We start from the raw sequence: 25055 nt of genomic DNA, 5'->3' as shown, positions 1-25055 counted from the left end.
CGATCATCTAATGTTTGGAGCTATTGATCGAAACAAACCAAATACTATCATGCATAGCATTATTCAGGGCTCCAACATTTAATACGGGGAAAGCGAAGATGGTGAAATCATTGTGACGTTCTAGCAAAATACAAAAGAGATAATTTCAGATTAAAGAAACGTGAGCGCCCAATAATTCCATTATGTTATTGCTCGAATAGAGATTTGTCAAACCGTCCATATGGTTAATCATGCTAGATTTTCAAAGAAGCTTACGCAAATCTTTGAAACTTCATAAGTCGTGCTTTGCCTCTTCCAGCAAGAAGAGAGTCGTGCTGTTATACGTGTCGGTTTGACCAAGAAAATGAAAACATCGACCTCAAGTTCTACGAGGCTCAATTTTTTGATCTTGTCTTTTTAAAATTTCTGAGTCACATGCTCAAACTCAAGTGACCATTGACTTGGGCAGAACCAAGGCAATCGAATGAGCATTGATGACTAGTTATAACTCAGGTTACGTCGGCTTTGCCGGGAAATCAACCTGTTAACGTAGGTGTTTTTTTTTTTTTTTCCCCACTGCGCTGTCGCGTGACGTGGACAACTAGCGAATTAGCAGCGTGGCCCTTTGTCAGTAATGAGAGATTTAAGTGAGAAGCCTTGCTTCTGTTCTGTCCGATTCGCACGGTTAAGAACCCAACACTGGATCCATTGCATGATTGATTCTTCAATCAAGTTTGCAGTCCAAACCAGCCGGTGAGCCTCCCTAAGTCCCCAGCAAAGAAGAAGAAAAGACAGGTGGAATCGAGAAAAGCATATCCCTCGGGGAGCAAAATCAGAGCACACTCAAAATCCTCAATTAAACATAGAAGAAGAAGGATCAACCCCAGAATTTCACATACTTATGTCCAAGTCATTTTCAGCCGAAGCGGGAAAGATTAGTTATCAGACGAATTGACCCAGATTTCAAGATCTTGTCTTTTGGCAAATCTACATATTCTATGCAGAAGATCCGAACGAAACATCGAATCAGCAGATGACGCAGCCATTTGGATCCTCTTCTACGCTCACGTGTCTTCCGTAGTAGTACGGGAGTGGTGGAGGAGGAGGAGGTTGATAATAGAGGTATGGAAACGGGTGGACTTTGGCCGGATCTGCCTTGTTGCCCTTGTTATCGTCCTTCTTCTTGTCCTGATCGTCTTTCTTGTTCTCGTCCTTCTTCTGAGCCTCTTTGGCCGGTCCGACCGAGATTATCTCCGTGCTAAACGTCTTCCTCAGCTTCCCCACGAGCTTCACCGGATCTATAGCTCCGGTCACCGTCAGCTTCTGGTCCTTCGTGTTTATGTCAATCGAATCGACCCCTGCACGGATGCAGCGAAATTCACACTCTGTTTTGACTCGGATTTCGTAACTGCAGAAACTAAGACATGGGATCTGTTCTTTCTATAGAAGTGGAGAGACAGAGGTGAGAAGAAGGGTTGATCAGATTGACACCTGCAAATCCAGAGACTATCTTCATGGCCTTCTTCTTGTCCTTGTCGTCGTACATATCCAGCTTCAACACCGCTTTCTGTCACCAAAATAAGGAACCAGAGCAACGTCAGAACAAACCCCTTTTAGCCCAACAAAGGACCGCTTCCTCTTCAACCAGTATAAGTAAAAGTGCGAGATCGCAAAAGAAAGGCTAAAGGGAATAAGAAATTTAGATACTCGATTGAGAATATGTTATGGAGCACCTGAGGGCGAGAGCTTACCTGCATGTTTTTGCAATTTGACAGAGCTTCACTTCGTATATTTCGATCAAATGGAGGTCTCAAGGAGAAAGGGCTAGGAATCCTGCTGGCTTTTTCTCTTCTCTTCTTGAATAATTAGAGAGAGAGAAGTGAAGAAGCCGAGCAGAGGAAGGTGAGAATGAGTGTGTGTTTATGATGAGAATCTCAGGGACGACGAGGGGTGAGTTATATAGGAGTCTAGTCAACCCGAGTCAATTTCGCCTCAGTCAAACATATACAACTCGAAGTAGTCTCGTCCGTCGGAGCATTTAAGCTCGCAAGTTTCGTCTGAACGGCGTCGTTTCAGGCCGACCCGATTTTTACCGTGGCCCGGAAGGACAAAGTTTCCAGAAAGCAGTTCGCCTTTTCCGCAGTTTCAAAGAAGCTGCCAATCGACACGCGAGTGCGCGACGCAGAGGGCACGGAGCCGGGTCAAGGTCGAGTGGGGTCGGGTGTGTAGAAAACGAAGGCCCAAGGATGCACTCCTGTCGATGTGGACCGTCGATTCGTCTGTTCAATCATGCGGTGAGAAAGGGGGCCCACGCCGGCCAAGCGAAGAGCCGGTGGAAAAATGGTACAAGGAAGCTCTCGGGGTTGGCCTGACGCCGGGGTGGTGATGGGGATCTGATTTGATTGCATCACGCACCCCCCGCCACTTGCACAGTCGTTCCAAGCTCCGAACGCCGGGGCTAAGCTTGCTCGATGCGGTGATTCGCGTTGGATGGTTCTTACAACTCGAGGGTAGGAAAATTTGACCTCAGACCATTATGGGATGTGTCGAATCCGCAACCCTCGAATTGCATTCTGTTGTTCAAGAAACTCATGACGCTCCCTTTTTAGGTAGGCAATATTGAAAAAGTTAGAATACTGTAGGAGCTTTATGATAACACTTCTGATTCCGGATTTCTCTGCCAGAAGTCAATTTGGTAGGAAAATTCGTTTGATAAAAACCTTGCCGAAGTAAAAATCCGTTTGGTAAAAAAATTGACTTATGATAGGATTTTCAACTTAAAACAAGATTTTTGACCAATTTTGAGAAGTAAAAATTTTTTACTTCTCCGCTTTAGAATCACTTTTTCGAACACATAGACCTCCGCCCACCCACCTCCGCCGGCCGCCGACTACCCTCCGCCTCGTTGCCCAGCCGTCGCTGGCCTACTATTGGTGGCGACCATGGGTGAAGATTTTGTTAATAATATTTCAAAAGTAGAAATTTTCAATCGTTATCAAACGAATTTCTCTAATCAGAAGTCAATTTGGAGTAGAAGTAGAAAAATCAACTTCCGCTTTTGAGGAGAAGTAGAGAAATCAACTTCTGGTCAAAAGTTGATTTCCGGTATAGAAGTATTACCATGCGCGCCCTTAATGCCTTCTAGGAAAGCGAAATGCTGAGGTGACGTACGGAGGAGTTGATGCTTGACTTCAATTTTCATGTATAGATGTACTACTACGTATTCAGAATTAGTGCAACCTTGGGATGGTCTTGGTTGAATTACAAGATGATAGGACTTCTCAATCTTGTTTTGTGATTACAAGAGTTTTGCTGATATGGACAATGATTACCCCTGCCCTACTACATATATATATATATATATATATATATATATATATATAGTTCTCGTCCTTTTCTGTCGAATCATACAGACACGATTTTTTCCTAGTTACTTTATTTGCTTGGTTAATTACGGTAATATACACACAAAAAAAAAAAAAAGGTTTCGAATGGGTAATACAAAAAGAATAGGCAATTTTTGCTCATTTGAGTATCGATTCATATCCTTTTGATTTTGGTTAGGTTAATAATATGAGATTTTATGATATCACTGTCTAACTATTCTAAAAATTTAAAATAATAGATAAACGCATGACTTAATATATTAAAATCCCAATGGACAGGGTTTTACATTTCGAAAATGCTCACTTTCTTGGGCCAAAAAAAAGTGAATTAAATAGAAATAAAAAGTTGCTTTCTTGGCCCCAAAAAGTAAATTAATTAGAAAAACACGGTCGCTTTCTTGAGCAAAAGGCTGCTCTGCCACTAACAACGGTCCCTGTTTGTTCTTACCGCTCGATTCATTAGATCAATCTAACAGCTATGTTGCACCAACACGATACGATATGCCGACACGTGATTTCTTATAAAATAAAGAATTTCAACATACTGACCATTTTTTGAATTTGTCCCTCATCATCATTATTATGATTTTGTAAATAATTAATTAATTAAAAAATCATAAAATGAATTTACACTAAAAGACATTTTGGATTTGCCGGCATATTTCTTGCAAAAGACGTCCAAGGCAAAAAACGAGATTGGGGCTGTTATTTGGATCATGACCAGCACAAAAGTCCCACATCAGCCAATAAATAAAGAAAAAGAGAGACAGCTCCCTATAAAGTGGCAGCTTAATTAGCGTTATAAGCTACTGAGATGGATGGGCTTGACGTGGCCATGCGAAAGGCTCATGGGGCTAGTGCAAATATGGATTTTGAAGTATGAAATTTCCATGAGTTGATCTTTGTACTTGCGAGTCGAAACGTGTCTTATTCATTGACTGCGTTTCCAAAATAAGTTGACACGCATTGATTGCGTGTCGGGGTGTGTCTGACCGTGTCCGAGCGTTTCTTGTGCATGTTGGACACCTACACGTGTTAGACATGAGAAAAATGGCTTAAGGAGCGTGTTCGTGTAACATAGCTCAGTAGGGGTGAGCGGTTTCCGATCCATTTTGGTTCCAATCAAAAATTGGGAACCGGATCGGTGGTCTCGGTTCCTACTTTTCGGAATCGCGAACCGAATCGGCCAACCTCAAAACCGGGCCGACGGTTCCAAGGTGGAATCGCGAACCGGATCGGCTACCCTTAGAACCGGGAACCGGACTGGCGGTTCCAAGGGTTTCCGATCCGTAGTTCTGAAAAGTGGATGCACACTTTGATAGAAGACGTGATCGAGCTCGAGGTCGAGGAAATAAGAGTCGATATACCATGAGTCGGGCGAAGTCAATGCCTCTTTAATTGGTAACTCCGAATCGAACTCGTCCACCAGCAACTTGGTTACGGACGATGCCAATAAAGTCCGAGGCAAGACAAGCGGTGGGATGATTCAGGACTCGTCTGTGTATCGAGAGAAGTGGAGACTAGACAAAGGAGAAGTAAGAAAAAATGTTTGCGACGCTACGTTGAAGTGAAGCAAATAAACCCTAAAGGACCTAAACATAAATAACAAGTAAATGTTAGGTTTGTTCTTTAAAAAAAAATTAAAAAAAAAGACCATTTGATCTAGGCGATCCGATCTGGTCCCGGGTCCTGGAACCGGGAACCGGACCGGATCCCCCTAAAACAGGGAACCGGAACATCGGTCCCGGTTTGGACGGTCTTTTTTGCTCACCCCTACAACCCAATATGATATTGTCCATAAATTAAGCGGGTCGGGTCAAAGTTGGATTTTAACATCGACGAAACCCTTTATCGACGTTTTGTTGTAGAATTGCCTAAGAACTTTGTTGAATCATCGACGCGTCCTTCACAAATCTTCGGGCCCACAACGGTTCGAATATAATCACGTGCGGAAAATATTCTTGTTTCACAACGTAAATGCGAATGATTTTGAAAATAACGATTTATGCTTTTCTTTGTGTTTGTGACGGAGAGGGAAAGAAAAAATGAACGTACTTCCGTACGTTTCTTTTCTGTCGTTAATTTTTTGTTTCGAAAGTACCACTTTAAAATTATCTATTTCTTTTATAAATAAGGAGACACCCATTCGAAAGACACTTCTTCGTAAGACCATCATCACAAACACATCCGTTCAGATACCATTATGGATCTCGTTATTATAACACGTTAGTTGTTTGTTAAGACATGAAATAGTAACGAGTTAGTCCATAGGCCATGCGCGGTACAAGATGTTCATTCGATATCAGTTCACACTTCCCACACAAAGACAGTGGACAATAGCGACCTCTCATGTCACGAAACATAATTTGCATTGCACAAGGCAAAATGACATGAAACATCGAATAATGTCGATTTGTCTACCGGTAGCGAAAACAAGATTTTCAGCGATAAAATGTCACGTGTGGACCAAAACAAAGTAAATCACATTTAGAATTGAATCTCGCACGTGCATAACGAGAGCTTTACTCGTCAAAACACGAATTTTCCTACTAAAAATCCTCTTTAGCAATTGGTCAGAGGTCGCAATTCCTCTTCTGTTCTCTACTTATTACCGTGCCCTCTCTTTCCAACTCTCTTTCTTTTTGTGGGGCGGGGAAGGTGTGCACTTGCTGTCTGACCAGTTCCAATCCCAAATTCGGCCTCCACAACATTAATTAGCCTAATCTAGAATACCGGGTCACACACAATGTCTGAAATTTCAACGATTAACAGAAAGGAAAGCGTTAGATGTCGTAACCCAAAAGCGAAAATCAAAAAGAAAACCTTAGCAGATCAATCAAAAGAGTCTGGGGTCGTTTTCCCATCGCAAGTCATCAATTTCAAGATCTTGTCTTTTGGCAAATCTACATATTCTATAAAGAAGGTCCGAACAAAACATCGAATCAGCAGATGACGCAGCCATTTGGATCCTCTTTCTTGTTATCGTCCTTCTTCTGAGCCTCTTAGGCCGGTCCGACCGTGATTATGTCCGTGCTAAACGTCTTCCTCAGCTTCCCCACGAGCTTCACCGGATCTATAGCTCCGGTCACCGTCAGCTTCTGGTCCTTCGTGTTTATGACAATCGAATCGACCCCTGCACGGATGCAGCGAAATTCACACTCTGTTTGACTTGGATTTCTTAACTGCAGAAACGAAGACATGGGATCTGTTCTTTCTATAGAAGTGGAGAGACAGAGGTGAGAAGAAGGTGTTGACATTTAAAATAATCCAAGAAAGACTCGTGACAAGCACATGATGGAGCGATAATCAACTACGGGAAGGAACACTGAAGCAAGGTACGTGCCAATCAAAAAGGTGCCACGTGTCGGGGTAAATTCCGACGCTACTTCCTTCCGGAGCAAGAAAAGCGCGCGGAAGGGGGCCACGATCGAAGTGGTTGGCGGTAATCCCCACGAGGTAAAAAGAAAAGGTACGAAAACCGGGAAACCGTCATCCACGTGGCTTATAGAAAAGGGCAAAGCGTGGGGCCAAAGGAAGAAACCGCTCGGCGGTTACCAAAGAGCCTGCCTATAAATTCCTCGCAGTAGCAAAATACACACACAACAAACCCAAAACACTTGCATTTTCAACTAGCTCTTAACCTTTAGCCTAGCCTAGCTATAGTTTTTAGATCCCCGTCGTTGATTCAATTCCGGCGAGTATCATATCCAGAGTTAGGTGTCGTTGATTAGATTCCGACGTCTACTCACTAGGTTCAGTACCATCGATTAAATTCCGGTGTTGCACCCTTCACCCATCTTATCCAAGACCGTCGATTCAATTCCGGTATTGTGTCATACAATCCCCCGTCCAAAGTTGTTGATTAAATTCCAGCATTGTGTACTACATCATCTCCCGATCCTGTCGATTTAATTTCAGGATCGTGTCGAAATTTGTTACATATTTCTATTACTATTGGGCCGTTGAAGTCGTTAAAGATCTGTTTATAATGCGCCTTTTGTGTCAATCTACTGCATTTGACACTCTCTGTCCAAAACCGATCCAGAACTCCTTTTCGGAAAACGAACGGATTAAGTTCGATAAAAGATTCTCGCGTTAGTAACCCTTTTTTGGGCTATAGTCATTTTGGTCCTAGAACCCATAACAAAAAAAAAAACCCTGTCGAAGGATTTCGACGCGCAACAGAAGGGTTGATCAGATTGATACCTTCAAATCCAGCGACTATCTTCATGGCCTTCTTCTTGTGCTTGTTGTCGTGCACATCCAGCTTCAACACCGCTTTCTGTCACCAAAATAAGGAACCAGAGCAACGTCAGAACAAACCCCTTTTAGCCCAACAAAGGACCGCTTCCTCTTCAACCAGTATTAAGTAAAAGTGCGAGATCGCAAAAGAAAGGCTAAAGGGAATAAGAAATTTAGATACTCGATTGAGAATATGTTATGGAGCACCTGAGGGCGAGAGCTTACCTGCATGTTTTTGCAATTTGACAGAGCTTCACTTCGTATATTTCGATCAAATGGAGGTCTCGAAGAGAAAGGGCTAGGAATCCTGCTGGCTTTTTCTCTTCTCTTCTTGAATAATTAGAGAGAGAGAAGTGAAGAAGCCGAGCAGAGGAAGGTGCGAATAAGTGTGTGTTTATTATGAGAATCTCAGGGACACCCGAGTCAATTTCGCCTCAGTGAAACATATGCAACTCGAAGTAGTCTCGTCCGTCGGTGCATTTAAGCTCGCAAGTTTCGTCTGAACCGCGTAAGGTTCCGCGGCCCGGAAGGACAAAGTTTCCACAAAGAAGTTGTTGGCCTTTTCCGCAGCTTCAAAGAAGCTGCCCATCGACACGCGACGCAGAGGATACGGAGCCGGGTCAAGGTCAACTGGGGTCGGGTGTGTGAAAAACGGAGACCCAAGGATCCACTCCTGTTGATGTGGACCGTCGATTCGTCTGTTCAATCATGCGGTGAGAAAGGGGGGCCACGCCTGCCAAGCGCAGAGCCGGTGGAAAAATGGAACAAGGAAGCTCTCGGGGTTGGCCTGACGCCGTGGTGGTGATGGGGGATCTGATTTGATTGCATCACGCACACCCCGCCACTTGCACAGTCGTTCCAAGCTCCGAACGCCGGGGCTCAGCTTGCTCGATGCGGTGATTCGCGTTGGATGGTTCTTACAGCTCGAGGGTTGGAAAATTTTGAAGGGATTTATCGGAACCGAATCGGATGATCACACAGAGAATCGAGAAAAATTGAAAGACGCACGAGATTACCCAGGTTCACCCCAAGATTAGGGCTACGTCCCGCAAAGAGATTTTCACTATATTTTTTGGTTTACAGCCAATTCACATATTACAATAATAAAACCGAGCAAAATATATATGCCCAAAAACGGGCTAAAAAACCTAAATCTCTTAATCTCAACCATATGGGTCGGCGGAAACCCCGTCGGGAGGCGCCGCCCCCGAACCCCCGCCCGTGGACCGGGCAGCAGGACACCCGTGTCGGGGGCGTTGCCCCCGAACCCCCGCATCCCGCGCGCAGGGGTCACATGTCGTTGGGTAACACTTCGGTTTCCCTAAACTCACGTGGGCGTACCCGGTGTGAAAAACAAGGATCTCCGAAGTATTTGCCAACTCCAACAAATTTGACCTCGGACCATTCTGGGATGGGTCGTATCTGCCACCCTCGAATTGCATTCTCTTGTTCAAGAAACTCATGACGCTCCCCTTTTCGGTAGGCAATATTGTAAAAGTTAGAATACTTTAATGCCCTCTAGGAAAGCGAAATGCTGAGGTGACGTACGGAGGGGGTTGATGCTTGACTTCAATTTTCATGTATAGATGTACTACTACGTATTCAGAATTAGTACAACCCTCGGATGGTCTTGGTTGAATTACAAGATGAAAGGACTTCCCCATCTTGTTTTGTGATTACAGGATGATATGGACGAGAATATATATATACGCGCACGTGCGCGGGGTTTTTTCCTAGTTACTTTAGTTGCTTGGTTAATTACGGTAATATATAAACACACAAAAAAAAAAGGTTTTGAATGGGTAATACAAAAAGAATAGGGAAAAATCCAAAAAAAGGGCTCGAAGCCCTCATGTTTTCTCAAATAAGAGTCCCAAGTGAATCTTGTTTCAAAAAAGGGCCCGAAGTCCTCATTTTTTCTCAAATAAAGGCCAAAGTGAACACTGTTTCAAATAAGGGCTTGAAATGACCATAAAATCTCAAAAAAGGGCATGATTTAAGGGCATTTTAGTCTTTTTACTTATTTAATTTTTTTTTCTTTTTTATTATAGTTTTTGTTATCTGTTTCCTCAATCCAAAAAGAAAAAAGAAAAAAGAGGAAGTGGATGTTCACGGGCGGGAGGGGCAGCCCTCCCGCACGTGCATAGTTTTTTTTTTTAATCAGGAAAAAGAAAAAAAATAACAAAAAATTAAAATGTGAAATGACGAAAACGCCCTTCAAGTCGGACACTTTTTTGAAACATTATAACTACTTTGGGCCCTCAATTGAAACGTACTATGTCACTTTAGGCCCTTATTTGAAACATAATTCACTTTGGGCTCTTATTTGAAAAAATAAGAGGACTTCGTGCCATTTTTTGAATTTTTCCCAAAAGAATAGGCAATTTTTGCTCATTTAAGTATCGATTCATGTCCTTTTGATTTTGATTAGGTTAATAATGTGAGATTTCGTGAGATCACTGTCCAACTATTCTAAAAATTTAAAATATTAGGTAAACACATGACTTAATATATTAAAATCCCAATGGATAGGGTTTTACATTTCGAAAATGCTCACTTTCTTGGGCCAAAAAAAAGTGAATTAAATAGAAATAAAAAGTAGCTTTCTTGGCCCCAAAAAGTAAATTAATTAGAAATAAACGGTCGCTTTCTTGGGCAAATGGCTTCTCCGCCACTAACAACGGTCCACATTTGTTCTTACCGCTCGATTCATTAGATCAACCCAGTATGATATTGTCCACAAATTAAGCGTGCCGTGTCAGAGTTGGATTTTAACATTGACGAAACCCTTTATCCACGCTTCGATGTAGAATTGCCTAAGAACTTTGTTGAACCATCGATGCGTCATTCACAAATCTTTAAGCTTACGATGGTTCGAATATAATCACGTACGAAAAGTATTCTTATTCCACAACATAAATGTGAACGATTTTGAAAATAACGATTTATGCCTTTCTTTATGTTTGTGACGGAGAGGGAGAGGAAAAATGAACGTACTTCCGTTCGTTTTTTTTTCTATCGTTAATTTTTTATTTCGAAAGTACCACTTTAAAGTTATCTGTTTCTTTTATAAATAAGGAGGCACTCATTCGAAATGCACTTCTTCGTAAGGCCATCATCGCAAACACATCCGTTCGGATATCATCGTGGACGACGTTATTATAACGGTTAGTTATTTGATAAGACACGAAATACTAACGAGTTAGTCCATAGGTCATGCGCGGTACAAGATGTTCATTCGATATCAGTTCACACTTCCCACACAAAGACACTGGACAATAGCGACCTCTCACGTCACGAAACATAATTTGCATTGCGCAAGGCAAAATGACATGAAGCATCGAATAATGTCGATTTGTCTACCGGCAGAGAAAACAAGATTTCCTGCGATAAAATGACACGTGTGGACCTAAACCAAAGTAAATCACGTTTAGAATTGAATCTCGCACGTGCATAACGAGGGCTTTACTCGTCAAAACCCGAATTTTCCTACTAAAAATCCTTTCTAGCAATTGGTCAGAGGTCTCAATTCCTCTTCTGTTCTCCACTTGTTACCGTGCCCTCTCTTTCCAACTCTCTTTCTTTTTGTGGGGCGAGGGAGGCGTGTACTCCCGTCTGACCAGTTCCAATCCCAAATTCGGCCTCCACAACGTTAATTAGCCTAATCTAGAACACCGGGTCCCACGCAATGTCTGAAATTTCAACGATTAACAGAAAGGAAAGCGCTAGATGTCGTAACCCAAAAGCGAAAATCAAAAAGAAAACCTTAGCGGATCAATCAAACGAGTCTGGGGTCGTTTTCCCATCACAAGTCATCAATTTCTCGACCGGACTCATCGATATCTTATTTAAAACCTAAGAGTCGAACCTGCACCACCACCTTGATATTATTTTCTCTTGGCCCTTAGTTTTATCATCTCACGGTAGCATCCAGACACGAACGAGATGAGGTAGAATCTTAAGATTGTGGGAGGGACATGACGACAAAAAAAGACAAAAAAAGGAGTAGCTCTGGGTCGATGGCTATTGGCTAGTGCCTATAGATTTTAGTAGGTCAAGAATTCATATACCAACACTGCCTTTGAGGACACGGCATGGCGCTAATGTTTTCCAAATCTCGACTCTATGATTGGAGTTTGATGAGACATGATCCCAATATGGTCAAAACATGTGATATAGCAATGGAAGGGATAATCACTTCAGCTCACGAACATGTGCATGAGATACTACTATCTTTTTTTTTCTTTCGTAAGTGGATAAAAGAGATGTTTTGTTGGAGGGAGAAGGGATGAATTGACAAATGAATATGAAAGGCGCCTCTTATTATTATCGTGGTAACTTTACCTTTCTTTAACTATCATTCTCGTCGCTTTGTGAAACAAAAAAGAGGAATATTGCTGAAGAAGTCATACAGTAGGATCGCTGGCGACCATCGCCGATCATTGAGCAAGGGCCAACAAGCTCTTGCCGGTTGCTTGGCCCTTTGGCGCAAGTGAGGGGTCACAGCCCTCGTCCACGGTCGAGGTGGCTCTCGCTAGAGGCCAGTGAAAACGAAAGGAAAAAAATTATGAAAGTTGTCCACGTCGGTGCTTCCGTATCGGCATATACGTTAATGATTTTCTATCCAAATTGATCAAAAAGACTCAATTGACAAATTGTGAAAATTTTTAGGATTGAATTGATACAATTGAAAGATTTATAACTAAATTGATACAATTATAACGGGTTTAAGTCAATTTTTTTGGTACTTGAAGTGCCAAGAGTATCCAAAGATTTGCTATCTTTGATGACTTAAATGTTTCATGATGTCAAAGAGCAACTCGCCCACTTGTTGGACGTTTACCTTGGAAAGTATTCTCTGACTTTTGAAGAAGCTTTGCGCGCAATCTTTAAAACATCTTGCACTGTGCTTGGCAATTTAAGTCATGCTTTGCCTACCTCAGCAAGAAGAGAGTCATGTTTCTTTGCGTGTTTGGTTTGAGCAAACAAAGAACGTCTTATAGGTCTCCCCGAGTTTATACCAACTAAACCAACATAGCTATATTTTTAGGCCAATTTTCTCTTGGGGCTCAACATTCTTGTATGATTTATATTCATTTAATTTCATTTTGTCACGTGCTCAAGCTCAGTAGATCATTGAATTGGGCAGAACCGAGACATTGGCAATGATGACAATGTTCAACCGAGCATTGATGACTAGTTATAACTTTAGATTACGTCTGCTTTGCAGGGAAACCAATCTGTTAATGTTAAAATTACATGTTTATAATGTCGGGGAGAGGAGGGCTGGCAGCTGTTTCTTTTTCTTCTTCATTTTTTTGTCCAATTTGCACGGTTTTAAGATTCCAGCTCTGGATCGAATGCACTGATTGATTCACTGAAAGATGGAAATTACTTTATGCGGAAACTCTGCCCGTCCGAAGCGTGTAATCTAATCTAATCACCCAAAATATAAAATCATGGCCGCTTTTCTGTTGTATCACTGTACTCCAGCGAGTCTCCGGAGTCCAACAAAGGAGCCGGTGAGCCCCAAGTCCCCGACAAAGAAGAAGAAGAAGAAGAAGAAGAAGGACAGATCGAATCGAGAAAAGCGTATTCCTTGCGAGCAAAATCAGAGCACACCCAAAATCATCAGTTAAACATCGAAGGACAACAAACCCCAGAATTTCATACGCTTATGTACACACAAGAACTCTGAACAGGGTGATAATCTTAAGCTGAAGCGGGTAAAGAACAGTTTCCAGAACAGTTGACCCAGATTTCAAGATCTTCTCTTTTGCCAAATCTGCTTATTCTGTGCAGAAGATCTGAGCAAAAACGTCGGATCAGCAGATGACGCAGCTATTTGGATCCTCTTCTGCACTTACGCTTCTTCCGTAGAAGTACGGGGGTGGTGGCGGAGGAGGAGGTTGAATATACCCGTATGGAAACGGGTACTTCGGATCTTTCGACTGCTCGTTCTTGTTACCCTTATTATCGTCCTTCTTCTGAGCCTCTTTGGCCGGTCCGACCGAGAGTATCTCCGTGGAAAACACCTTCCTCAGCTTCCCCACGAGCTCCACCGCATCTATAGCTCCGGTCACCGTCAGCTTATTTTCCTTCATGTTTATGTCGACCGAATCGACCCCTGCACGTATGCAGCCAAATTTTCACACTCTGTTTTGACTCGGTTTTCTTAACTGCAGAAATTAAGATCTGGGATTTTGGCTTTCTATAGAAGTAGAGAGACAGAGGTGAGTAGAAGGGTTGATCCTTTCGATACCTGCAAATCCGGAGACTATCTTCATGGCCTTCCTCTTGTCCTTCTCATCGTGCAAATCCAGCCTCAACACCGCTTTCTGCCACCAAAACAAAAAGCACAGAAACGTCGAAATGAATCCCTTTTAGCCCCCACAAGGACCACTTTCTCTTCAACCACTATACGTAAAAGTCCCAGATCGCAACAGGAAGTTCAAAGGGAACAAGAATTAGATACTCGATTCCTAAAGTACATGTAACACCTGAGGGTGAGAGCTTACCTGCATGTTTTCTGCAAGCTTGTTGAATTTGACAGAACTGACAACCGAGCAATTCAACAAAATGAGAAATCTCAAAGAGAAAAGGCCTAAGGATCCTGCTGGCTTTTCCTCTTCTCTTCTCGCTTAATTAGAGAGAGAAAGAGGAGTGAACAAGTCGAGCAGAGGAAGAAGCGAGCGTGTGATGAGAACTTGGGGACGATAAGGGGGTAGTGTTATATAGGAGATTGGTCAACCCGTGTCGATTTGGCCTTTATTCAAAGATATGTAAGTGGTGGTAAGGCTCGTGGGACTGAGCATCAAAGCCCGCAGAACCATCTAAACGCGGTCGTCGCTGCTTCAAAGGAGCCGCCTGAAGCAAACACAGGTTGCGTGGCGCGTGTGGCGGAAGGCCAACACGTGGCAAGAGGGTACGGAGCCCATCAAGGTCAAGTGGGGTCGGGTGCGTTGAAAAAAGCAAGAGTGCTCCGTTGCTGTGGACCGTTGGTTCGTCTCTTCAATCCTGCGGTGCGGGAGGGCGGCCGGTAAAGAGTCGGTGGGAAAACGACACAAGGAAAGCTCTTGGGTTAGGTCTGATAGGGAATTTGATTGCATCACCTATCCTCCACCACTTGCACGGTCGTTCCAAGCTCCGAACGCCGTGGTTCAGCTCGCTCGATGCTGGTACTGACATTGGATGTTTCTTACGGATCCATGCTCGAAAATTCGACCCCAGAACATTGGATATACGTTCGGTAGGCCAAGCCCGAATTGAATTTTAAGGAAATTAGGGTTCAATTATTTCGCAAAAAATAAGTCATTTGGAAATTTTCGCACGTTTGATTAATTATTGGTAATTCCGATCTAAAAAAAATTAATTGGTAATTGTTCCTTCGGGAGAAAAGGGTTTCGAAAGGCATAAAGCATTGAGAATGGGCAATTTTGCGATTGTTTTGACTGTCGGGTCAGATCCTTTTCAGTGTTTGGTCGGGCGAATCGGATCCAGCCTCTTCGGCTTTTGGTCTCTTTACGTAAAAGTCCCTTTTCTTTGGCCCAAATAACTCAATTAATTATAAAATAATGGGTCACTTTCTTGAGTAAAATGGCTTCGTCTCCACTAACAACGGCCCACGGATTGTCCTTCCCGCTCGATGTAGACGAAAAAGATAGATAATTATCGAAGCTTCCCCCTCCCGTTTCATCTTCCGGTGAGTACTCCCTTCTTTCAAGCCCAAAAAGGCTGTAAGAATCAGAGTTACGGACGTATCTTTCGTTTGAATGATAAAAGAATAATTACTCATGTTTTAATTTGTTAAAATAAACACAGATATGGGATAGGCACATGCATTCGCGTTTATCTAGTGTAGTAATAGACGTATATCTTGATCTTAACATTCCGTTAGTGTAATAAAGAAGTAATAAAGAAGTTACAATTCTTTTTTAGATTGATCCGGATATCATATTATCCATACTTCAAGCGGGTTGGGTCAACTATTTGCTAAGACACGATGTAGTAATGAGTTAATCTTTAGTCCATGTAGATTTCATGGGTAAAGCAATTTGGTTATCACTCAATGTTGCCAGATCCAGATCCCTTATAGAATGCAGTATTTCTCTTGGTCTGTGGGCAAATTTGAATGGCTTACAAGAGATGGAGAAGCAAAACAGTTGACATGAGTGTTGTAATGATTGATAGTGGAAATGAATTTGTTATCAACGGTTGAGATCTGGTCGAAATCCGAACAGAAGCAATACACGAGACGGAACATTTTGATCCGACGTTGGTTCCAACACAAAGACAGATAAGAATACCAATCTCTTGTGTCACAGAATATAATTTTGCATCGTGTAAGGAAAAATGACACGAAGCATCAAATAGTCCGTACTTGCTCTCACGATTTGATTTCATTCCAAACGAGATTGTTTGATTCGGACACCGGAAGGGAAAACAACATTTTCATGATAAAATGACACGTATGCACCAAAACCAAAAGTAAATCACGTCACCGTCCAAAAGCAAAACAGAACTCGTGAAAAAATCAGAACTTTCCTTATAAAAATCCTTTGCAGTAATTGGTCAGATGTCTCAATTCCTCCTTGTAATCCCACTTATTGATGTCCCCTCTTGTGTGTACTCCCCTTTTTGAACAGTTCCAATCGGAAATTCGTCCTCCACGACATTAGGGGTGAGCATGATAATATTTTTATTTTTATTTTTCTGTTCCTAAAAATAAGTTTGAAATAAAAATCTATTTTGTAATGTAATTTTATTTTTTTTATTTCTGAAACAAATTTTTAATCTAGAAATATATTTAGAACAGAAATGAAAAGTGAAAATTTTCTACTTTTCTATTTTTTAAATTGAAACAGAAATAATAATTATTCTCATCGCTCACTCCCTCTCTCTCGGGTATGATCTCTCTTGCTCGCGTCCTTGTAATCGGCATCCATCTCGCGCCTGCTGGCCCCCGTCCACCGTCCGAAGCCCGACAACCAGAAAAATTTTATATTGTTATCAAACAAATTTATGTTTCGAGAATAGAAATTTTATGTCGTTATCAAAAACGTTTCTCTACTCAAAAACTCATCCCGGGAATGAAAATAGAGAAATATATTTCTAGCCATAAATAGCTCCGAAAACAGAATGATTATATTCATGCCTTAATTAACTCAATCTAGAATACTTGGGTCACACACAATATCTAAAATTCCAACTATTGACGAAAAGGAAAGCGTTAGATTTCGTAACCCAAAGGCCAAAAACAAAAAGAAGACCGACCATTTGGATCAATCAAATTCGCGGGGGTCGTTTTCCATCACAAGTGATCAATTTCTTTTTAGCCTTTGATCTTATCAACTTACGTAGGACTGAGAAATGAATAAGATGAGGAGGGATCTTAGGATCGAGGGAGGACATGAAGACAAAAAAGGGAGCTTTTTGCCGTTTACTAGTGCCAAGTGCTTTTGGTCCGTAGGCATTCCAAATGCTTAGCGCCGTTGTGGACCCGGCAATAACCCTAAAGTTTAATGACACCACTCGCCCCGCACCATCCATGAAGCGATTCTGATGAGATACGTAATATGGTCGAGACATGTGATGTAGCAATGGAAGTGACAGGCTTAGAAGTTTCAAGATTTCAAGAGCAACTTGCCAACTTTCTGGCTGCTCGCGCTCCTCTTGTTCCTGTGCAATAGACTAACGCTTATTGAGAGAAATTACGCAAGCTTGATGATGCGAGAGATTACGATCTCAAAGCGATAAACGAGACAAGTAATAAACTAGAAGAAGTAGTGTCCAATTCCACTAAGGAGTCTGCCGTGACCTGACTATTTGCCCCCACCAAGATGTGAAAAGACCATGAAAGAGGCGTGCGTCTTTTCTATTTATGAATACGTGGAGAGAAAATGGCCATAGCTAGTCTGGCCGAATGATTCCAAGCATTTGCCTTGGCATCCATACACAGTAATAGGTGCAACAAGAAGCCCTGAAGGTCCAAACTTTGCTTGTCACGCTCATAAAAGTCGACATAAAAACACACAAAAAAAAAAAAGAGAGGATGCGTCACCACGGTTTGAGCATAAGAAACCCTAGGCTTTTACATGCTCACCTGGAAGTGGAAGCACTTCTTGAACGAGATCCTAATAATAAGGATTTGAGGGATAATAAAAAGATGGGTATGGTGGATTATAATAAGGAGGATATGGATATGGGTGATCCGGGTAAGCTTCTCCCAAGTAATAATCGGTTGGGCTGATGACGCTGTTGTCGTTGCTAGGCCCTACGGTTGTGGGACCTTGCGGGGTCGGACTCTCTTTCGGTCCGAGGGAGTCTATGTCCACATCAAATCGCTTCCTCAAGTTCTCCACCAGCTGTACCGGATCCACGTCCCCGATCACCGTCACCTTCTTGTTGTCCAGGTCCACGGCCACCGATTGTATCCCTGCAAATCAGTGACAGAAGCCACTTTAAGATTAGCTAACTACGAACATGTCAAGTGTAAGACACGCTGTTAAAGAGTCATGCGTTCTATTTGGACCCATAGCCCTGGTTTCAACCGCGAAGCTCGAGATCTGAGCTTATCATTACGCAGTTTTGTTTGGATCGCGTGGATATAGACGGGGAGTCTTGTGGTGGTACCTTCATACCCGGAGATCATCTTCACGGCCCTCTTCCTTTCCTTTTCGTTGCCCCATCCCACCCTCAGAACGGCTTTCTGTTCCAAGACAAAGATGGCAACGACGTCATAAATCTAATGATGTTCTTGTCTTTGTGTTTTTTCCGTTTCGGACCCCACAAAGAAAAGTTACAAGGAACGCAAAGAGGAAGACTCAAGCTTGAGAGATGACGTGGGAACAAAAGATCCTGACCTGCATTGTTAGGCAGAGCTAGTGAAGCGGACTAAAGAAGTAAGCGTGCCCTTTTGCCCTTCGCCGGAGGAGAAATGGAGGAGTGGAGCAGGAGAAGGGAAGTGTGAATGGAATTGACAGGGATCTTGGGAAAGCGACGGGGTTTTCAGATAGGGACAATCTGGTTGACCCGAGTCAAGCGGAAAGTATTAGTCAAATTTAGGGGTCTTGTACCACGAATTCAAATCAGCTCAGTCTAGCTGGCATCCGTTCAAATGTTCAAGACAGACAGCAGTCAAACAAATTGCTTATTGCATACAAAAGAAGTGTTAAGTACTTGGCGGTTTTTTTTTTAATAATATAGTTTAGTTGTTATTATACCGGTTTTGAGAAATCGAGGTCCCAAATTCAACTGTATAATGGATCTATATGGCATGGCTTGATTATAGAGTTTCTATATATATATGTATATATATATATGTATGTATGTAATCACTACACCTATTAATTTAAGTTGTTGGATGCACTTTCAAATAAGGTATCTAACTTAAACTTTAGCGTCTTAACGAGAAATTAATTCAAGTGGGTATTGCACGTGCGCAGTCTATTGGCTAATAGATTAAAGTATTGATGTACAGCTGTTCTTGATATTTGTTTCAAGATTCTCTCTTGTGGATTTTAATGATTTTCGATTATAAATAGATAGTTTTAAAAGTAGAAATAGACAGACAAAAATCCGCAAACGGCGGCTGAGTCCATGTGGATGCACCTTCGAGGAAGCTGCCTCCAGAGGCGCGCCGTTGGGAACATTTTTCCGCAACACTAGGCTTTTGAACTCCCCCGTTCATTTTAATTCACATGCAGCTCTGTTTAAATCTTAAATCACAGTATTTCTGGAAGCTACTTGTCAGAGCTCCAAGTCTGGCTCGGAGCTTCAGTTCCGACAAAAGTGGTGGGGCTGTTGGTTGCAATGGAACCTTATTTCTCGACGACATGTTGACTGGAATTTTGAGGCGGCTTGAAGCGTTTCTGCTTGGAAAGGAAAACCGATTCCTCGTCTCTTGCTTAAGCTTTCATCGAGTGGGCATCTGGATCTGGCTTTGGGTAGCTAGGAACAAATGCCTTCATGATTCTCCTTACGTTGTAACGTGATTGTACTGAGGTTAGGAAGAAGGGAAATGGTGACACTCGCAGAAATCCTTATTGGACTTGGGATCCAGCTCACCGGCGTCTAGCCTCTTGAGCATCTAGCTGGCTGCTCCCGTCGCTCTTTTTCCCGTGCAATAAACTAAAGCTTATTGAGAAGTGTGACGCAAGCTTGATGACGTGAGAGACTACGACCTCAAAGCAATAACCGAGACAATTATTCAACTAGAAGAAGTCGTGTCCCATTCCAATACCAAGTCCGCCTAACTATTTGCCCCCACCAAGATCTTCCTAATCCCGTGACCATGAAAGAGGCTCGCATCTATTCTATTTGTCGCTAGGTGGAGAGAAAACCACCGTAGCTACTCTGGCCAAATGATGCCCAGCATTTCCCTTCGCATCCATACATACTAGTAAAAAGGCGCAACAAGAAGCCTTGAAGGGTCCAAACTTAGCTTGCCACACTCGTGAAGTCGACATCGAAGGTAAACAAAAAGACGCGTCGCGAACCGTCTTGCGCATCATAACATATTAAGGCTTCTACCTGTTAATCAGGAAGGGCTTGGCTCCAGGATGAACACTCCTGAACGAGATTCTAATAGCAACGATTTGAGGGATAATCAGAAGATGGGGTATGGTGGATAATTGCTTGGGCTGTTGACGTTCTTGTCGTTGTTAGGCTCTTCGCATCATCATCCCTTTTGGCTGCTCCGTTCCAGCCTCAGCGCAACTCTCTGTTCCAAGACAAAGATCACCACGACGTATAAATCTCAACAGTCTTCTTGTTTCTATTGCTTTCGGACCACGTAGAGAAAAGGTACAAACAAGGAACGCAAAAAGAAACACTCAAGCTTGAGGAGAGACGTGGACATAAAGAAGTAAGAGATGCATGACAACTATTCTACTTATCTGTTTCTATTCCAAACTTATTTATGGAATAGGTTTGGAACAGAAACTCGTTTGGTAATATAATTATATTTTTCTATTTCTTAAACAAAAATTTATTATAGAAATAGATTTGGAAGGAAAATCATAAACTAAAAATTTGGCCGTTGACCATGGCTTGCGGCCAACCATCGCCCACCGCCACCATCCACATGTCGCCGCAACCATTGCCGACGCCCGCCGACCATCGCCGACCTCCGCTAGCCGCCACCGCCGGCCGCCAGAGTAAAAAATAATTTTTAGAATTAGATATTTTCAACTATTCTCAAATGAACTTATGTTCTAGGATCAAAAATTTTATATCGTTATAAAACGCATTTTTCTGCTCAAAGACTTGTCTAAAAATAGAAATAAAAAAATTATTTTTAGAATAGAATAATAGTCACGCACCTTTCAATTGTGCCTTGCTCTTTGCAAGTGGAGAAATGGAGTGGGAAGAGTAGAAGAAGACAAGTGTGAATAGAATAAGCTATAGGAATCTTGGGAAAGCTCCGGGGTCCTAATTATAGAGAACCCAGTTGAGTTGACCGGAGTCAAGCGAAAAATACTAGTCAAATTAAGGGACTCGTCCCACGAAATTTCAATTCCGCTCAGTCTCGTTCGCGTCCGTCAGTGGTCCAAACGCACAGGGAGTCAAACAAGTTGCGTTGGCGCAGACAAACGGAGTTTATTTATTCATTTTTTTTATATACAGTTATCTACCTTCACGTATTAATTTAAGTTTCCGCTAAACCGTGCCCGATTCATTTCGCATGTGCGTTCAGTGTTCACTTCCTCAGTCAAAGTCCGCACGGGTGTAGGAATTATGCGACTGCGACACATTTATCCTAAATCTTTTTTGTGCCAAAAAAAAATCCAAAATTTATATTTGTGTGACACATTTACCCTTCGACAAAATTCGATTTAAAAATCTGAGGGGCCACAAGCGCTATGTTAATTACCGTGGACATAGTGATTTTTGGCAAATAGTAGTTTTTAGTATTCGTCTTTTAAGTTGAATGGTTTCATAGGTAATTATATTATTTTGTTGAAAAAAATGAAACTAGAAAAAGCAACAAAAGAAAAACACCTAAAATCGAGCCAAAACATAAGATAGGTTCCAAAACAAATTCCAATACAAATAGGATAGGTTCCAGATTCTAAAAAATGATAACCAATTAAACATGGTAGGTTTCGGGTTCTAGGTCTACTCACTCTGGAACCGATCACTCCTAAACGTCACCGTGTAGAGAACACAACCCCAAAAGATTGAAATAACATAGAGAACACTTTGTAAGTCCCAAATCTATATATAGATCGAGGTTAAAGAGCATCAAAATCTAGATCTAGTTCTAAATCGGGAGAGAAAAACTATAAAGTAAATACCAATTGAATACAAATCACTTTCAGACATTCAGAAATACCGACTGCTGAAGATAGCAGCAAAGGAATCTCGAAAACTTGTGGAGCATTCGACAATCTGGAGTGAGTAGGAAAGAGCGAGCAAATCCAGAGAAAGTAGATTCTTTTGAGGCTCTGGCGCTTCTAGCTCTAAGAAGGTCGATCGCATCGTCTATGAACACAACCAAAAAGGTTTAAAAGATAGAGAAATAGAGGAACACTAAAAGATGCGAAGGGGACCAGAGATGAGAAGGGAGAAAGGAGGAAGAGAGATTCTCTCTCGGAAAATTTGCTGTTGGTGGCGGCTAGGTTGGAGGAACCCTAAAGGGCACAGAGAGAAAAGGGCCTACAGAAATTTCAAGTAAAAGAAATTTTTAATATCAATTCACGTGCAGATCTTTTAGATCCCATTATCTCCCCAAGCTACTTGTACGGACTCCAGATCTGGCTTGGAGACCGCCTTCCATGGAGAAAATATTGATAATGCAATCTTTTCTAGTCAGGCCGATATCACACCAAACCAAACAGTTCATTATCGTACATACAAACGGTAGGGCAAAGCGATACAAATGAAAGCAGTACAGGCAGAGCCAAAGCTCTTGCGAAGTCCACGTAGCCATGAACCACGTATTCCTACTGAGGGCCATAGTAACCATTGTAATATCCGTACGGCGGCGCGGACGGATCCCTATTGTAAGGATCGTGGAGATTTGGGTGTCCGTAGGCTGGATAAGGGCCATGGCCATAGTTCGGGTAGTTATAGTAGGGATCGGGATAGCCATAGTTCGGGTAGTTAACTGGAGGCCTAGGCTCTGGTGTCGCCTGCCGGGCATCTACCGCCTGCCGGGCATCTACCGCCCTCGAGGCCTCGCTCTCCATGAAGACAATCTCCGTGGCCGGGAATCGCCTTCTCAATTTTTGCACGAGCAATATGGGATCCATGTCCCCGTCCACCGTCAGTTGCTTCTTCTCATCGTCCACAGCAAATCCTTGTACGTCTACACGACCACATAAAAAAAAAGAGAGAGAAATATTACTGAAAACGTTAAATTATTTTCTTCTCGTACGGACATATTCAAGTCTCAAGTCTGAAAGACCTTTGTCTTCGGAGACTATCTTGATGGCCTTCTTCTTGCTCTTCTCGCAGGACCATTCCACCTTGAGAATAACTTTCTGCGCCAAAACCAAAACCAAAACCGTATCGAGATTACCGTAATTTACATCCCCCCTCTTTCCTCACGCTTCAAAATCTGCAATTTACCATCCTTGTCTTTCCATGGGGGACTTCGAGATGCATCTCTCGCCCACACGTAATTTACACAAACCGAATTTGTCGCGAACGAGTTTGGAACAATAAGCTAGACCCAACCCGACCCGACATAACAAATCTCGAAGGAGGACACTGTACCTGCATTGTATTTGCCGGAGTTTCGAAGTAGATAGAAGAGAATTCTGCCGGCTCTTCCCCTCGCTCGAGTTAGCTTGGACCGAGCACGTGAACTCTCAAGCTTGTTGGGAAGATGTGGAAAGACGATTGAGACGGTTTAATAGACAGGCAAGTCAATCCGAGTCAAGCTCCGTCCCGAAAGAATTTAAAAAAAAAAAAAAAAAAAAGACGAGGCAGGCGGAAAATACTAATCAAAATAAAAAAAGGCAAAACCCACTCAGCGTCGCCGCCCTCGGATCCACGAGAAGGGTGGGGTCGTCTTACCTAGGCAGCGTGACACTTGATGAAGTCATCTTATGCTGAGCTGGACTAATTCATTGGTGGTGCGGTACTTCCCCAAATTCAATCACGGCTCTGTTGGTGGACGACGTTGGGCCCCACCAGATGATATTGTTTTCTCACGATTCCTGAACAGGTGGGTTTAACCTACTAGCACGATCTCCTAACCAATAATTATTTTGTACAAAATACGCAATAATGATATGTGAATATACAGTTGAAATTATATCGTCTCTTATTTACTGTCAGAGAAGCATTTCTCTAGAATATGTCTAATTAATGTATTTCGCTAGTTTTTTATTTTGATCTGTTTGATTGGGAAAATTGTCCAAAAAATTTTAGATTTATTATGTAGCAGTTAATTCAATCCTAAATTTTTTAACTTGACCAATTTATTCATAGATCTTTTGACTATTTATCAATATAATCCTTCTTATCAATTTTGGCCGAAAATTATTGACGTTACGGTTTAAGACAAACACCGCCGATATGTATACTTTTACAAAAAAAAATTTATATTTTTTTCACTTCGTCGATCTCTAATGCCTCGGCAATGGACCAAGGAGGTCGCTAACTAAAAGCGAGGGCCGCAAAGCAAGGGGAAACATGGAAATTGAAAAAAAAAAAAAAAAGGAAAAATATCAAGTTGCAAAAATTATCCACGTTAGTATTGGTCATACCACGTAAGATGACCGGCTTCCACAAAAGCAATTTCTTTTCAAAATCGGCCGAAAGGGCTAAATCAGCAAGTCATTAAAAAGTTTAAGACTAAATTGATCAAATTAAAAAGTTTATAATTGAATTAACCGCCGTACAATAAGTTTTAATACTTCCTGAATAATTATCCCCATTGGATATTGTTAATATACAATGCGTGTACAATGAAACTATTTGATTTATGTTTGATTTTTTCGCTTTTAATTCACTCGAGTTATAATTTATATTGTGTTTCAATATTTAGCAATCTTGATAATTTAGGGTGCGCATGATAACACTTATGGAAGTGAAATTATGCTCCAAAAGTGCTTATGGAGCATAAATCCCTTTGGTAATGTTATTTCTGAAACAGAAATCTGTTTGATAAAGATTTCCATTTCTAAAGTTATTTTTCCTCTAATTTGAGAAGTTAAAAAAATAGTTTTTTCAACTCAAGAAACACTTCTCGCCTTACTCTCTTTTTATTATATCCTCACCCTCTTTTTGATCATACCTACATCCGTTAACCTTTGCGGCCGCCGCTCGTTGCCAACCGCTACCTATCACCGACCTCCACTAGCCGCCGCCCACGACCACTGCCGACCATCGACCATCGCTTGCCCTTGCCCACGGCGGACCTCCGCCGACCATACCCGGTAGCCAATTATTGCCGACCTCCCACCGGCCGCTGCCCATCGCCGATTGCAACCGCCC

At 42.1% G+C, this 25055-nt stretch overlaps 3 protein-coding genes across 9 annotated transcripts; all 3 read right to left on the bottom strand.

The window, feature by feature from the left end:
• Positions 1–780: 780 nt before the first annotated feature.
• On the bottom strand, positions 781–14337 carry LOC115742730 (heavy metal-associated isoprenylated plant protein 12-like). 7 transcript variants are annotated; one of them, XM_048271789.1, is made up of 3 exons: positions 14126–14330; positions 1471–1546; positions 781–1364 (listed from the first exon to the last, which is right to left on the bottom strand). In XM_048271789.1, exons 1-3 carry the CDS (start codon positions 14129–14131, stop codon positions 1006–1008), a joined length of 441 nt encoding a protein of 146 aa, XP_048127746.1. In that variant the 5' UTR covers positions 14132–14330; the 3' UTR covers positions 781–1005. The 7 variants fall into 7 exon arrangements, with proteins under 7 accessions (XP_048127746.1, XP_030533044.1, XP_048127744.1 ...); XM_030677184.2 differs by having other exon boundaries at positions 781–1337; positions 14126–14325; XM_048271787.1 differs by lacking the exon at positions 14126–14330 and adding an exon at positions 1713–1923.
• A 3386-nt stretch (positions 14338–17723) lies between these two features.
• Positions 17724–18578, bottom strand: LOC115742727 (heavy metal-associated isoprenylated plant protein 39-like). The gene is made up of 3 exons (XM_030677179.2): positions 18470–18578; positions 18240–18315; positions 17724–18042 (listed from the first exon to the last, which is right to left on the bottom strand). The coding sequence occupies exons 1-3, from the start codon at positions 18473–18475 to the stop codon at positions 17741–17743; spliced, it is 384 nt and encodes a 127-aa protein (XP_030533039.1). The 5' UTR covers positions 18476–18578; the 3' UTR covers positions 17724–17740.
• Positions 18579–22552: 3974 nt separating this feature from the next.
• On the bottom strand, positions 22553–23472 carry LOC115742782 (heavy metal-associated isoprenylated plant protein 46-like). Its single transcript, XM_030677278.2, has 3 exons — positions 23328–23472; positions 23017–23092; positions 22553–22917 (listed from the first exon to the last, which is right to left on the bottom strand). Exons 1-3 carry the CDS (start codon positions 23331–23333, stop codon positions 22553–22555), a joined length of 447 nt encoding a protein of 148 aa, XP_030533138.1. The 5' UTR covers positions 23334–23472.
• Positions 23473–25055: the final 1583 nt, after the last annotated feature.

The sequence above is a fragment of the Rhodamnia argentea genome, chromosome 10, assembly GCF_020921035.1.
Source record: "Rhodamnia argentea isolate NSW1041297 chromosome 10, ASM2092103v1, whole genome shotgun sequence".
Lineage (NCBI taxonomy): Eukaryota > Viridiplantae > Streptophyta > Magnoliopsida > Myrtales > Myrtaceae > Rhodamnia > Rhodamnia argentea.
The sequence above is the reverse complement of the archived record's forward strand: the minus strand, read 5'-3'. Positions and strand labels throughout refer to the sequence as shown.